Raw genomic sequence first — 16,080 nt, 5'->3', positions numbered from 1 at the left:
AATTATCAAGTTGCTGAGCAGCCTGTTCTCTACTTCATGTTATTCAGAATATAGATAATAACTTCCTGATATTGACTCTTTTAGTCAGCTGCACATTGTTCAAATTCTCCATATTAGCAGTAGTACAATTATATGTGTTAACCAAAATGGCTTTTCAAATTTATTCATGAAGTAAGAACTTCTAGCTTGATAAGTTATAATTGACAGTGTCTAAGATTTTCATTAGTCACAAGACTAATATGCATAATAATCTGAATATTTATTTTTGCAAATTAATACATAGAATTATCATATATTTGTATATATAAAATCCCATCCCATTTAATATTTTGAGCTTTTCAATTGTAGTAGTAGCCAATGTTATGGTAAACTTTATTGTTCAGCTACTTTTCTACAAAGTGCACTGTATTTTTCATGTTTATACCAAATACTGCAAATCATTTATTTAATAGATGATCATTCACAGTAATCAAAAGTAAAAAATTTTTCAAATGCTACCACTGTAGAAAATACTTCTCAAGGTTTAATGGTACTGAAAAATACGCTTTCTGTATATAGTAAGGGGGGTTCTTTGTTTTTCTGTTGTACTAACTTATATCAGAATTATTTAAGATATTTTTGTTAAACACGGATACTGGAAAGTATTTTATCCAAACGGCTCTTTATAACTCAGAAATATTTTCTCCTTGTTAGCAGTATGATGCATGCTCTCTTGGACTAATATAATTTTTTCTGCTTTTCCCATTTCTATCATTTACATAACATTCGTCAACATTTTGGTTTCAGAAAAATTGAACTGTTTACTATATGCTACTCTTACAATAAGACTTAGTAACAGTTGCTTGGACTTAAGTTTCTTATCTCAAATGAATTCTCCAAATGATAAGGAAAAATTGTTTTAAATGAAGTTGTATCAAACTTTGTTTTTAAAAACCAATCGCTTATCAAAAAGGCTTTTAACTGACTGAAAAAAACCCACGAAGTTTAAAAATAACTAGTGCAAATACAGGCATCAGTATTTTAAGAAAGTAATGCCAAGTACTCTGTTATTACTATGATTTTCAGTTAAACAAGGAAGTCTAATTTTCTTATGCCAGTATATATATTTCGGTACAGATCTGTCACACTTTGAATAGGATAAATAATATCTTTCAGGCTCAAGGAGTCAACAGCCGGCATTAACTGGTATCATCAATTTTCTGTTATGCCTCCTGCTCTAAAGCCACCATTGTGGGGTGATTTTGAAGTAGGCAGCGGATATAGAGAACTGAATAGGACAGTTGTGGAGGGTAAATTGTAAATCATGTTATTACAGACTAAATTAAGAATTCTGTCATGGAAATCATAGGATTTAAGCACTTTGTAGTAATTACAGGGGACTACCAAGGGAACATCCTGTAATATATACCTCCCATTTTGCATTAAACACGCTTATGCTCTGGGCCCTGACTTCACTGACATTAATTTTTTATTTATTAATTATGATGGTAATCTGGGGAATTTGTGATAGCTGGTTTCCCTCAACTTCATATGACATGTCAGTTCTCTCTAATTCTGCGACTTGCACCTGCTTCTGTGCCCAAAGTGTAGAAACAATACTTTCTTTTTATTAATTTAGTCTCACGATTTAGAACACATTCAATTTTTATGAGATGACTCTAAGTTAAATATTATGGATCTCATTACACCTACCCCCAAAATGGAAAGCAAGCATTTGAAAGTGCAGTGGAGCAGGCACTATGTAATCTACCAGACGGATGCATTGTGTTGGAAAAATACCGCGCGTTCGGTAGCAAAACTTTGAGGCCAGAAGGTGCAGCTGGGTTTCATGGTATTAACTCAGAAAATGTCTGTAAATACTTTTATGTGGGTTGGGATCTGCTGCTCGTTGTGCAATGTCTTACACTGTAAAGTGCACAACCCGGATTCATATTCATATGAAACTAAACTGGAAGAGATGGTCTCTGGAAGACTAATGGACTCCAGCACTTGATGGCCACTTGGTCTGTGGGATGCAGGTGCAGCCGGGCAGGCCGGACAGGCTAACACCCCTTGCCAGAACATGGCTATGTATGTCCTCTGTGCCGATGACCCCACCTTCAAGCCACTGTCTTGCAGTCCTGGGTACTATGATCTTGAAGGGCAGGGGAGGTGGTTGCCTGGTGTGTTGTTTAAACAGCAGTGCGTGGGCCATTTGAGGCTTTAGGTTCTGGTGGTAGAAGAGGGCACTGGAGGATTTTTGAGGGTGTCAGGGCACAGCAAGGCTGGGGTCGGGACTGCAGGCAGGGACCTCTCTCAGTGGTCCTGCTGTGCCTGGAGGCGTTAAGCGGAGCTGGGCTGAGGGCAGTGAGAAGAGTGCGCTGAGGATTTACACAGAGTAGCCCAGGCCAGTGCCTGACTTTAAATATGGCTCTGAAGCCTGGGCAGAAACCTCCAATGAGGTTTCCTGCCATCATTTCTAATTGTATACCTGGACTTTACCAAAGCAATATGCTACTTTCCCACCTAGATGACAATTTTTCAAGTACTTCTTTAGTTTCTCCAGGGAAAAGTTGTTAACTACTTTCAATCTGGGTGTCTAATCAAAATTGTCTAAAATACATCATTTATTCTCTGTTCTGATGAAGGAAAACCTTTTAGGAAGAAAAAAATTGACATTTTGAAGTTCATATAATATGCATATTAAATAACCGTTTTTAGTGTGAAAGAAGAATGTAAGTTCTATAAATTAAATGAAGTGTTTCTTTTTACACTATTAACACATGGCATCCATTCAAACACAAAGAATTTTTTGCATTGTTATTAATTGTAAGTCGTTATTAAGTTTATTGGTCTCATGCTTCATAAAAATGAATTTATATGCCTAAAAACCAGCAATGACTGACATGATCTTGCTTTTTCATAGTCAATTTAATTATCATTGTCTTTGTTACGGTGATTGACACTGAACGGTATGATATCAGTAATTATATGATGGGAAATTGAGTTGTAGACCACTGGGGCAAGAATAATAATATAATCAATACAATTCAAGATATAAAAATGTTTATAATGTAATTGTAATTTATAATGTTTTTAATGTATTCGTAATGCTGCAGAATCTGCTTTCTGGGAAGAGAAGAGAAATTACATTTTTGAATGATGGATGGCATTGTTATGATTATTTTTATTGCAGTTTATTTTTTTATTTCTGATCATTTGCTATTTTGTGGATAAAAGGCAGGGTGGAGGGGTATGACTAGAATACGTGCAGCTGAGTCTTATCTGAGAATGGACCTACAGCAATACCTGGGAGCAGGATCTAAATGTAGCAGTGTCTAAAATGAGATCATAATTTTTAGTTCAAATGCAGAGAGGGACTGTAAGTTAAATATAAATTAGGCACTCAAAAAATATGAATTATTGTGAAGTAAAATGAAAACATCAAAACTTCTGAAAATGGGTTTGCTGTTTCTTTAAGAAATTTATTTGTAGAAGTTGCTTGACAAAACCAAGTTTTCTTGTTTTATTATCTATAAGAATGGCCTTAAGTATTAAAGTTAATGCTTTCACATACTAATACATAATTATTTATACTACTTTGATGTTTTGTGTATTTTTACAAGGTGCTAATTCTGCTGAATCAAGTTGACAAAATTGCATAATTTGTAGGTTAATATTAGCATAATCCTATAGTACATTGTTTAGCAACAGTATAGAGATGAAGTTTACTAGATGTTTTTCCAATATGATGAATAATAGTGTATGTCTCTAACCATAACTTCCATTATATAAATGATGATTTTTAGGAACTGTTATAACAAATAATGTTCTTTTTCATGTGGACCAACTGGCTGTGAAATTTTGCTAAAGCAGAATTATCATAGAAGAGGGTTTCGTAGTTTATCAAGAAAAGTTATCAAAATATCAAGGAATTAATTGAAACACAGATGCAAAACTAAGACTTTTTTTTTTACAACAAACCAGTAACCTTTTACACCCCACCTCATGTTTGTGATTTCTCTGTATTCAAAGGTCTTTCTTTCCACCTTGGCATGGCTGCTTAAAAATGGCAGTCTTGGGACATGAAACGTCAAGTTCAATCCCATTGTACAGAGTTCCACTGACAGCATATCCAAATTGGCATCTGTAAATCTTTTTGCAATATCATGTACAATATTACCAAGGAATACCAAATTCTGCTTATAGCAAGTCCAGTCTAAAAGTTTAATAGAGTGATAATCTTTGAAGGAAGGAAAGTACAAATCTTTTATGGCTTAAGGTAAATTGTGTTGCATATTACCTCAGCAGTTGTCTTTGGTTACTTTTTGGATTTCTTTCTTTCCAGAGGCAAAATAAATCCATTATATGATGATGAGATAAAAGGAATTTGCTCCATTAAGCCACTGGTTAACACTTGCCCTGCTGGAGTGTCACAGCACATGGAAAAAGATTAGACCAGTGCATCAGTTGTTTTTCACTTGTCAGCTCTAACTGACTCAAGTTAGAGGAGTACGGCTGACTTGCTAAGTGTCAGAGCTCATGCACAATGCTTACACCTTTTGCAATGTATACAGGTCACACCTTCTAGTCTGGAGTCTGTATGGAACCTAACGTTTCTCTTCAGAGTGCCCACTTGTATCACCTTATCAAGCATATGCTAAGAAAAACAGGAAAGGACACACCAAAGAGGAAATACTGCTTAAATATCAGATAGTCCTCTACTATCCACTCCTTTTCCACTTATGCCCACAAAAGGGAAAGGGATTAAGTAGACGAAGATACAAATGAATGGATACTTGGGGTTTTTAGCTCAATTACTTGTCTCTGTCTGCAGACAAGGGTGGACCCCTAGGTAAGAGTATATAAATCATAAAACCTGTAATGGGATTTTCTTACTCTCCAGATTGTGTGCCTGGGGATTCCTGAGGCAGCCATAGTCTTTCCGACTTTTCCTAGTCCTCAGAGTATTGCTCTTTTATGAATTCACTTATGAATTTTTACCATCTGCATTCTACTGTGCCAAGACTTCAGCAACTTAGCTGCTCAACATTTGTAGTTAATTAGCCTTTGCCTTTTGTAGGTTTAGAACTTACCACCTGTTAACAGGATTGGAAATGGAAAAAAAACAAACAAACAAAAGCCTCTTTGTTTTTAAATCTAAAAAAAGCTATTTAAAGTAGTACTGTCTGTAAAAGGATCTAACACACAGATTTTGCAGAGGATGCTTTCCCTTAAGCATGAGGGGTGAATGATGTGCAATAACCCATAATGTGAGCAGGAAGCTGCACGGTGGTGTTCCCTTTCACCCCCCATTTCAAATGGAGCTGCACCCATCACTGCAGCAACACCTGCATTTTCTCTTATTCTTGTAACAGCACTTAAGAACAGTTAATCACTGAAAGAGCACTGATTTTTAGCAGATTTGACTGTTTAAAAATTTCCTTTATTTTATGCTGATGATTAATATTGGTTTATACCTACTAGACAGAGACTAACAAGTAATTTTAAGAAATGAGCAACAAGCACTAGAATTTAAACACCCAAGTTTTAAATATACATATCTGCTCTTTGCAACTTTTCTTTTTTCTTCTCCTTGCAACTCTTATTAGCCAAAACAGAGGGAGGAAGAATGGAGAGTGATGGGAAATCCAATTTGCAAGTATTGGAATGCTAATTCAGAGATACTAGGATCAACCCCTACTGAATTTTTGCATATAAGCTGCTGATAAACTTCCTCTTGCTGGGAAGAGTAATTTCATTTTGTGAGGAACAGGAGGAAAGTATTTTAATGTAATGTCCAAAATGAGAAACCATACTGAACCAAAACAAATGGATTTTGACTTATTTTCTAGGTGATTCTTTTAAATATAAAATAAGATTTTTCCATTTAATTCAGAGTAATGTTGTTACAAAATATTATTATGTGCTTTTCAGTTATGGTTTGATTCATTTTTAAAAATAAAATGTGATAAGCAATATAAATGATCACAATCATTTTAATAAATAAGTCGGCTGAGTGAATACAGTTTTTAACTGAATCAATAGTCTGCCTGTTTGCAACATTGCTGAGAAATGCAGCGCACAAGGCTGATCTTTAACAACTCCTGTGTCATCTATAGCTAAGCAGAGCAGTCATAAACATTGACTAGTAATCTTAATGTATTTCTTTCAATATAATTTAAACACATATATGATTTTTGCTGTGATTGTGGTCAGGTTTTGTAACAGCAATGCAAAGTAGACCACATTCAAGCCAGTGGTTTGAAAACTGTGATGTTTCCTGTCGGTATTGCTTGATAAAAGAGAAAAATGCAAAGGACACAATTGTTAGGCCAGGGGTGGAAAAGGATACATAGACATCTGAAGAACGTCATACTATATGAAGGGAAGAGAACATAGAAGAAAGCTACAGTGCTATAAGATGTTAGAGCAGTATATGAGATGTTTCCGTACCATAACGCTTTTTTTGTAAAACGTGTTTTTGAACTGATACTTTTTCCTAATGTATAATCTGTGCTTATTCCTGAAAGATGTTTTATAGTACACCTTGATGCCTCAACAGCAATATTCCATCAACTGTTACTGTGTAGAAATTACTATAAATATATTTATCTGGTTTTCATTCTTAAATAGACACAGGTTTTGTGCACCGATTAGTTTGAATTTGGCCTTTTTCTAACAGTTTCTCAGGTGGTTGATACTGGGTTCCAGAATAAAATATGTGAGAATGCTAGTTAAATAAAGCTTTAAAGTATCCTAAAAACTGATGGCTACTTGAATTTACAGGGAACAGAAAGACTTATGCCAGCTTCATGGGAATCTATCAGCACATAAAGAGTTAGAGAAGTCCTTCCATACCCTTTGATCTTTAAGACTTTTTTTTTTCTTAAGTATTTTTTAGTTTTAACTAGTAAGATTCTGTATTCTGAATGTTATGAAAGATTATTTTTTCTCAAACTGCATCTTTCTCAGTCTTTATCTGTCATCACTACTAATGGGACGACTGATTATTCCATCAACCAGTGCTGAGCTCTGACACCTTCTTTGCTGTGGCTTTATCAGGCAGCCAGCCATATTAAAATCAATAGAATAAAGATTACCTGATCTATTCTGATAGCTTGTCTATGTACATTTTGGATGAAATTTACTGAATACGTCATTTATTAGAGTGGTTTGGGATGTATTTGGACTGTGTAGGACTAATCAGTAACTATTTAGTTTTACATATAATAAAGGTTCTGATATTTAGCAGCTGTTAACCTCAGGGCCCATGAATGAAGTTCTGAATTAGGGACAAAATTAGTTGAATCACAGATAGATAGAGGACTACTGTTCTATGCAGAGTTTAAACTCTGAAAACTCTTCTCTGTTCGTTTAAAATGTGTTTTTTGAAGTTGTAATTGAATAATAATTATTTTTATTTCAGCATCTTATGATCAGCTAGTAAAACAGTACAATATATAATTCTACCTCAACTACTTCCTGTGATCAAATGGGTTTTTTCCTACTTTGCTCTATTAATAGAATTCTATACTATTTAATATGAAATAAATATGTTCTCATATTTATTTCATATTAATATGAAAAATTATGTTCTCATAGATTGCTAATTGTGGCTTTTTCTATGCATTATGTTTCCCTATCTTGCAGTTAAGGTAATACAATAAGTACGGAGTCTCCATTTCACTGCTGGTTCAACTCTATTTTGTTTATTATTCATAGAATTATAGAATCCTAAAATAGTTTGGGTTGGAAGATCATCCAGTTCCAACCCTCCTGACATGGGCAGGGACATCCCATTAAATCAGGCTGCCCAAGGCCCCATCCAACCTGACCTTGAACACCTCCAGGGATGGGGCATCCACAACTTCCCTGGGCAACATGTTCCAGTGCCTCACCACTCTCATTGTGAAGAAATTAGGTCCAATGTAAATCTGCCCCTCTCCAGTTTATACCCGTTATTCCTATTCCTATCACTACAAGCCTTTGTAAACAGTACCTCTCCAGCTTTCTTGTAGACCCTTCAGGTACTGGAAGGTCGCTGTAAGGTCTCCTCAGAGCCTTCTCTTCTCCAGCCTGAACAAGCCCTCTGATCATCTCTGTAGCCCTCCTCGAGACCCGTTCCAACATCTCCATATCCTTCTTACATTGAAGATTCCAGAACTGGACACGATATTTCAGATGAGGTCTCACAAGAGAGGAATAGAGGGGCAGAATCACCTCCCTTGTCCTGCTGGCCACACTTCTTTTGATGCAGCCCAGGATACGGTTGGCCTTCTGGGCTGCAAGTGCATGTTGCCAGCTCATGTCGAGCTTCTTATCGACCAGCACCCCCAAGTCCTTCTCTGCAGGGCTTCTCTCAGTCACATTGTCCCCCATCGTGTACTGAAAACGGGGATTGCCCCGACCCAGGTGCAGGACCTTACACTTGGCCTTGGTGAAACTCCTGAGGTTCTCAGAGGCCCACTTCTCCAGCCTGTCCAGGTCCCTCTGGATGACATCCCGTCCTTCTGTTGTGACAACTGCACCACTCAGCTTGGTGTCATCTGCAAACTTGTTGAGGGTGCATGCGATCTCACTATCAATACCATTGATGAAGATATTAAACAGCACCGGTCCCTGTATGAACCCCTGAGGGACACCACTTGTCACGGATCTCCATCTGGACATCGAGCCATTGACCATTACTCTCTGAATATGACCATCCAACCAGTTTCTTATTCATCTCCAATTTAGAGAGAAGGATGTTGTGGGGGACCATGTCAAAGGCTTTACAGAAGTCCAGATAGATCACATCCATGGGTTTTCCCATGTCCACTGCTGTGGTATCCTGCTGTAGAAAGCCACTATGTTGGTCATACAGGATTTGCCTCTGGTGAAGCCATGCTGGCTACCACTACTAACCTCCCTATCCTCCATGTGCTTTAGCATAGCTTCTCAGAGGATCTGTTCCATGCTCTTCCCAGGCACAGAGGTGAGGCTGACAGGTTGGTAGTTCCCAGGGTCATCTTCTCTACCACTTTTAAAAATTCCATCAAAAGTGATTACCATATTCTGTATAGTAGAATTAAGAAAACTGCATCTTTATATGGGTGCGTTCAGCAACGTAAATCTTCCTTTTCCTTCTGTAGGTGGTTATTAATGGATATACTAGTATTCATACTGTCTAGTATTAAAAGATTTTAAAATGTGAAAGCCAAGATAGAAATATATAATTGACAGAAGAGAAGAAAAATTTATATTTTCATCTAAAAAGTAAAGAATCATCAGTACACTAGAAGAGATGATCTGAGTTCCCTGATCATAATCTGATTTTATTTGGTGAATTAAACTCTTTGACATTCAAACAATCGTATTGCTTGTGCATAAAGAACCATATTACTTCCTAGAAAAATAATTGAGCATATTTGTTTCTATCCTTTACGTACACCCTAAAACCTATTATAGTCCCTCAATGAAGGATTATTAAACAACACAACAGCAGCATGTTTAATGATGATCTGCTAACAAAACAGTGGGCAGTAGTAATATTTTTCATCCTTGTGTATAGTACAAACCCCTGTTTTTTAATATTTTAATTTTTTTTCAGTCATCATTGTATTTTAGGCATATTTATTTTTATGTAACTATACCAAATACAGGAGAGCTGCATTTTCTTTGCAATAGTAGTAAATGGACATTTGTATCCATGGAAGAGGCAAACAAAATTAGATTCTCAGTAAAACTGGAGATGAATTGTAATATATGCCTAGGATCCTTTTGGGTAGTCATTCACAACTGCAGTTTCCATTGAAGAAGTTGTCTTTTGCATTGGCATTACATGTAATATTACAATTCATATATCTGTAAAAGAAAAAAAAAAACCCTTTAGTCTCATTATCCTATTACGATTGAAGTCAGGAAGTAGGGATTTAAGAATCTGTCTGCTGATTTTTCAGACTCTTCTTATGATATGGTAGGTCAGATGTATCACAGATCTTCTAAACTATTTTCTCTTTGAAAAGGGATTTAAAAACCATTTTATAGTCACAACACACAGCTGGTAGGGACTGTTTGCAGTGTTAGTAGCTATAGCAAAGTACTAAGGTGCATTAGGAGCCTTTTATCAGCACTGGTGTCTTCTTCATGCTAGAATAAACGGAGGAATTTATCCAGTTACACTGGGGCCTATGGATATTGTACCTATGATGTGAGTTTGAGTTAATAAACCTGGAAATTGAAGATGTGTTTTGACCATAGAGTTAATTTGAAACATTGAAAGGGATTAAAAAAGAATCAATGACACTGATTTGTGGCACATGCTAATTGATAATTTAATTGTTCAGAAGTACTACTATATTTCCATTTGAAATGACCATTAGAAATGCTAATAGATGATGCTATCAACATCACACTCATTTTAGATGGAGACATCCAATGTTATTCTTTTTTTTCAATAGGTAGTTATTTCATTTCCTTGTATTCTTGCAGACGATTTGACAAATCTTTGGAGAAGTGGCAGCTTTTTCATTCTGACATGAAGAGCTTTAATCATTGGCTAACTGAAACTGAAGAAAAGCTGGCAAGAGCACAGGTAGAGGCTGGAGACGTGGGTCATGCGAAAACCAACCAATTTCTCCAGGTATGATTTGATTAAACCACTTCCTGATTTTCTGCAGGGATAAGAAATTTTCATGTCTGGGTAATGGGTATAGTTTTGCAGTCCATTTAAGGAGAATTTCTAGTGTTGAGTGACTAGCGGCAGTTATTTTTTGATATTTCTGTGGTCCTTGTTAACTAAGAATTTTCACTAGTTTTTAAAGAAGTAAAATATAGGATAACATAGTATATTGTGCTACTTCTATAGTTACATATTTGTTTGGTCTTTATTTAAAATGCTCATTAATATCAGTTTGACACTTATGACTAGCAGAAGTATCAGGCTTAATTTTAAAATCTTATGGAAGAAATGTGATTAACCATTGAGCTGCACAAGAGACATTCCATGAATGAAGTCTTGTAAATATTGCTTATTTTGCCTGTTTCATGTTTTAATCGGAGAAGCTTAAGGATGCTTTTTGTGAAATGTAGTGTGACAGAATAGCCACTTAGGTCTTATGTGTCCAGTTCAAATTTGTATGCTTTTCATCTTGCAAGTTCTTTGAGCATCATGAGAAAAATAATAGCTGTAGTTTCGTGCAGTTTATTTCATTTCCCTCTTGTATGATTGAAATGGTAATGGGTATGAAGAATCAATTCTAAACTGATGTTTTGCAGGTTGATAGGTTCAGCTGAATAACACGTCTTGACTAAACTCTGGATTCATATTCTAAGTTACTACCTCTGCATAAGAAAAAAATTCTGTTAAACTAATCGGTATTTGTACTTCTGAATTGCTGGATTGAGTTACTGGATTTTGGGTTAAAAGAAGTGATGTCTATGTAATATTAAAGGTAGAGTTTTGTTCTGAAGTCAGCACTAATCTACTTTTTGGCCTACGGTTAAAAAAATAAATAATATCTTTAGAATGTTAATATTTAAAGTCATGTTTTTAAGATTAAGCTAAATTTATGAACTGAAAAGGAAACCAAATCATGCAGTGCAAGTATATTAAAAAAAAAAAGACTTAAGTAATACATCAAGCTGAAATTGTTAAAATAGTAGGTAATTCTTTTTCCTGCAAACAGCTAACAATAATTTGAACACTGAAGAAGTCTAAGATATGGCTGAAAAAATAGAACTTCATCAAAGACATAAAGATGCTCTTTATTGCGTATGTAAAAGGTAGCAGAGCTTGTGTATTCTCATGAAATTTCATCTCCCTTTCTCTGTCCCATAGTTTTAAGCATTTCCTTGAAAAATCTTTAAAATACTAAAGACGTGAGTATCTGTGTGGTCAATAGTAGTAATGCAATGTCATATAGCCTTACGCTCTCTTCATTGCTTTACTCTGCTCCATCACCCTTATCAGAACTATTCTGGTATCTTTGAGCAGCTTAAAATGAGCTCTTAGAAGAAAAAAAAAAAATGGAACTGTGGAAAAAGTGTTTATCTCCTTTTTTCTAATGCCTTACTAAAATGATATTTTGTTTCCAAGAAGAGGTTGTTTTTTGAGTGCCTAGACCAAGGTAAAATGTATCTTAGGCATTACAAATGCAGTTTCACAGTCCCAAAAGATTTAAAACATTATTTCCTTGTCACCATTGGGAAAGAAGTACATACTGAATTGAATGCCACACTGAGAGACCCTGAGATAAAGCCTTGTTATGCAAAAAATTAGATTTCAGCATAGAACAACATTGCTCCTGTTTTACGTTTCCCTTTGACCTAGCCTCCTTCTCACCTGTTATCTATTTGTTATGTTCTTATTGAATATATGAGAACATTTTTAACATATGTTTGTAGAGTGGAATTCTACCAAGATTTTCTTTTTACTGCCCATCAAACTTTTTCTTCCCTCCTTTCCCCTATTGTGTTAAAAATCTCAGGAACTCACGAATTTGTCTCTCAAGCATTTCATTTAGTTGAGTACAACAGATGAAGCTACCTTCCTAATGAAAACTCACAGTGTGAGTTACTCGCGTTATTTGTGAAAGAACATTTAATCTGATGTTGTGTTGTTCCTAACTTTTCATTGGTTCTGTCTTTATTTTGGGTCTTGTTTGAAAATTATTAGGCTTCTGTGAGGCTGACAGAAGAGATCATTAGAATTTTCATTAGGTAAACAGTTAAGCTAGCTGAGCATTTTGATTTACTAGATTAGCAAATTGTTTTATTAATGAGATCATGCTGCTTAGTGAACCATATTCAGAATTAACAGGATTTGTTTGAAAAGGCTTTCATAAGCAAGTGAATAGTCTTGTATTCAACAAGGAACTGTTTTAGAAAAAAATTAAACAAAACATTCAGATACGTAATAGTGTTTCTAGGTAGGGCTACTTTGGAAAAGGAAAGCTAATGCGTTCATTTACATTCAGTAAATACATAAAGTCAAATGTTAATTTAAAATGAAAATAGTCAACAGTATGATTAGGTGATTATGTTAATACAGATTAAGAGGTAATTACATTCTTTTAGGTGTATTTGGGGAGTATTTGGGGGGAGAACGTGTGTTCATTTTGCTGCATAATGGCATGATATTAAACAACATTTATGCATTATATGTAATATGAATGAAACAAAATAATAGAATTGTTTCATTCCAGGTCATGAATACTTCAATAGTCTTATTTTAAATTTTTCACTAAGACATTTTGAGAGTAGAATTTGTGGTCTTGAAAAGAAATATCATATTTGTTTTTTAAAAAATCATAACTGACTTCTTTTACGAATAGGAGACACAGGATTTAAGAGATATTTTACAGAAAGTAGATCATATAATCCCTTTGAAACATATTGAACTCTGTCTTGAAAGCAGTTAGATGTATTCTTTTTCCTCTCATTATACAGAATGAGTTCACTGTTTCTTCACTCCTTAATGCTTGGCAACTTAACTTCTTCAACTTCCTCCACTTGTACTTTATCTATTTTTGTGCCAAGACTGCGATCTAGTTCAGTTTTGTCTACTCCCTGATGTTGATCCCCTTCTATTCTTATAGGCTGTAGTAATTTTCCTTATGGGATCACATTTGGTAAACTAAAGCTGCGATTTTCTAATCTGCTTTCATATCATAGATAGACAACTTGATTTCCTGTTCCTATTCCTCTTTTAGCAATATGAATCCTGAGAATAGCATACTGTTATCCAAACTAAAATACCATCCATACCATCATCAAGATAGCTGGCTGCTGGATTTTATGGTTGGATCTTACCATGGCTGAATCTTAGAATATTATTCACAATCATCATCATTTAGATAAATAAGTTATTTCATTTTTTTTCTCTTGAGGTCTGCATTGCAGCCCCAATCTATGTTCGATTTCATATCAAAAAATTTTAAAAGTACAGATTGTACTGGAAATCAATGTCAAGTTAATGTGAAGCATAGAAGAAAACAAGAATTAATAGGGATGGGGGGGGGGGAAGCAAGGGAGAACAGTATTCATGTTTCATAGATGAATGCTAGAAAGACAGCTACAAAAAGATGGATTCTTCAGCAGTTCCAGAACTAGACTGAAAAGTTACATTCCTGAATCGTTACCTGAGAATTTTATATAAGTATTCTTATTTAAAATATATAGACTATGCAGAGTATTTGTTCTTTACTCTAGTATTCTATGATTCTATGATTCTATTAATAATTACTCAACACTCATATTTAGTAGTCACTTTTGGGATGTAAGTTTAACTTTATTTTATTATTTTAGTTGACACAAGTTTCTTTTAATAGTAAAATAATTAGGTTCTATAGCTGAATTATGAAATAGTTTCTTTGTATTCTTAATGTTAATCTGATGTGACTGGTCAGTGATGGATACTAAACAGCCAAGGACTGTATTTTAGTTTATTTTCTATAATTTCATTGTTTCAAAAATATTACTATTAAATAATCATTAATTTCTCAATATTTACCTTCATTTACAGGCATAAATATCAAGGATATTATGTTTCTTTTTTAAGGTCTCAGAAGACGTTAAATAATAAGTAAAATTCTGAAATTATTGGAGGGTGACCTTATTTATTATCCTAAGCCTTCTGAGGATGCTGCGCGTATAGAAACTTCTTAAAGTTACAGATCTCTCTTAAACCATTCACATATTGGATTGTCCAGCATTTACATTTTAGAGTACTTATTCAAGACTGCAACAGGCTTGTGGATGACTCATGAGTTCTCTAGACCTTCCTTCTACTGCACTATAATATCAAGATCATCACTTTTTTCTCTTGTAGATGTTTAAAGTAAAAAGATATAGAAAATTGAAGCTTCAGTGCTGAAAGTCATGATCATGCTAATAATTTCTCTCTTTCATATCTAAACTGGATTATATGGATATTGATGATTAAATAACCAGTGAATTTAAACTGTACTTTCTGGAATACAGCACAAATAGAATCAGAGGATATTAGAGAAATAAAGTATTTCAGTGCTTGAGGGCACACATTCTTATACCACAAAAGCACGGTAGTAAATGGCTAGACAGTTTACTCTGTTTTTCCCCAAATATAAAACTTGCAAAAATACATTTTTAGATAAAAATTTTGGCTTTCATATTTTAGATTTTGTACTTCAGATGTTTTTCCTACTTTGCTGAGATTATGCTGATGATTTCTTATTCTTCTTGTTCCAATTTGGACTCCATTTAGATTCAAATGGTTCAATTCTGTCCCATTTGGATCAATTTTGTTCCACTTAGTTCAATTGTGACTAATGTTTTTTGGAGGTTATGAAATATTTTCAGAGGAATAGTAGAAATGTAGCAAAATACACTTTCTGGTCAAAGAGATTGCTATCACTGCCTAATGATACTGTAAGAAAGAGAAAATATAGAATGTGGAATCAATGAGAAACCAATTTAGCACTGTTTTAGAAGAATCTTTAGTTAGAACGATCATGGAACATGCTACAATGTCCTTCATACTGCAAAAGCATATCTGGAAGGATATATATCTGGCAGGAATATATTATTGGCTAATATTTTATTAATATCAAAAGCACAAAATTCCCTTGCTATTAGGCAAGAACTAATTCTATGATCTTTTTTATTTTATTATACCTTTTTTATTAAGGTTTCCCTCACAGTTTTACACGTCTTTAGTACTTTGACTAAATGTTCCAAACTAAGCACTGCAATGTTCTGAATATGATAGCCAGCCTACACAAATGCTATCAGTTCTTACTTGCATATTGACTGGATCACTTACTGGGTTTCTTTTTACTGGATATCATCCCTCTTAAAAAACACCTCTGAGTGCAGCATGCTAGGAATGAAAACCTAGACTCAGCAATATCCTATGGATTTCAGGTTTTCTCCGTAGTTCTAAGGGGTCAGTAAAAGCGTTTCAAATAACATAAGCGAGCTCTGCAACATACACCTGGGTCCTAACTAGGCAAAACACTCCTTTTTCTGGTTTAAGGACATCTTAAAAACAAATTCATGGGCCTTTCTTGACTGAAGTGCTATAGCAATGGAAAGACTTCATTTTCAGTTGATAAGCGGAGGACATCACAATTTGTAGTA

General features: G+C 34.8%; 1 protein-coding gene across 10 annotated transcripts in view; it reads left to right on the top strand.

Moving 5' to 3' along the window:
- Window positions 1–16,080, top strand: part of DMD (dystrophin) — a 1,193,355-nt gene that overhangs the window by 627,774 nt on the left and 549,501 nt on the right. For all 10 annotated transcript variants that reach the window (XM_054050408.1, XM_054050369.1, XM_054050393.1 and 7 more), the window contains one exon: window positions 10,453–10,603. In XM_054050408.1, coding sequence (XP_053906383.1) covers window positions 10,453–10,603 — 151 coding nt within the window. The remainder of the gene's footprint in view (window positions 1–10,452; window positions 10,604–16,080) is intronic.

This window comes from Cuculus canorus, chromosome 1 (assembly GCF_017976375.1).
Source record: "Cuculus canorus isolate bCucCan1 chromosome 1, bCucCan1.pri, whole genome shotgun sequence".
NCBI classification, from domain to species: Eukaryota; Metazoa; Chordata; class Aves; order Cuculiformes; family Cuculidae; genus Cuculus; species Cuculus canorus.
Note: the sequence above shows the minus strand (reverse complement) of the source record. Positions and strands in the feature narration are given on the sequence as shown.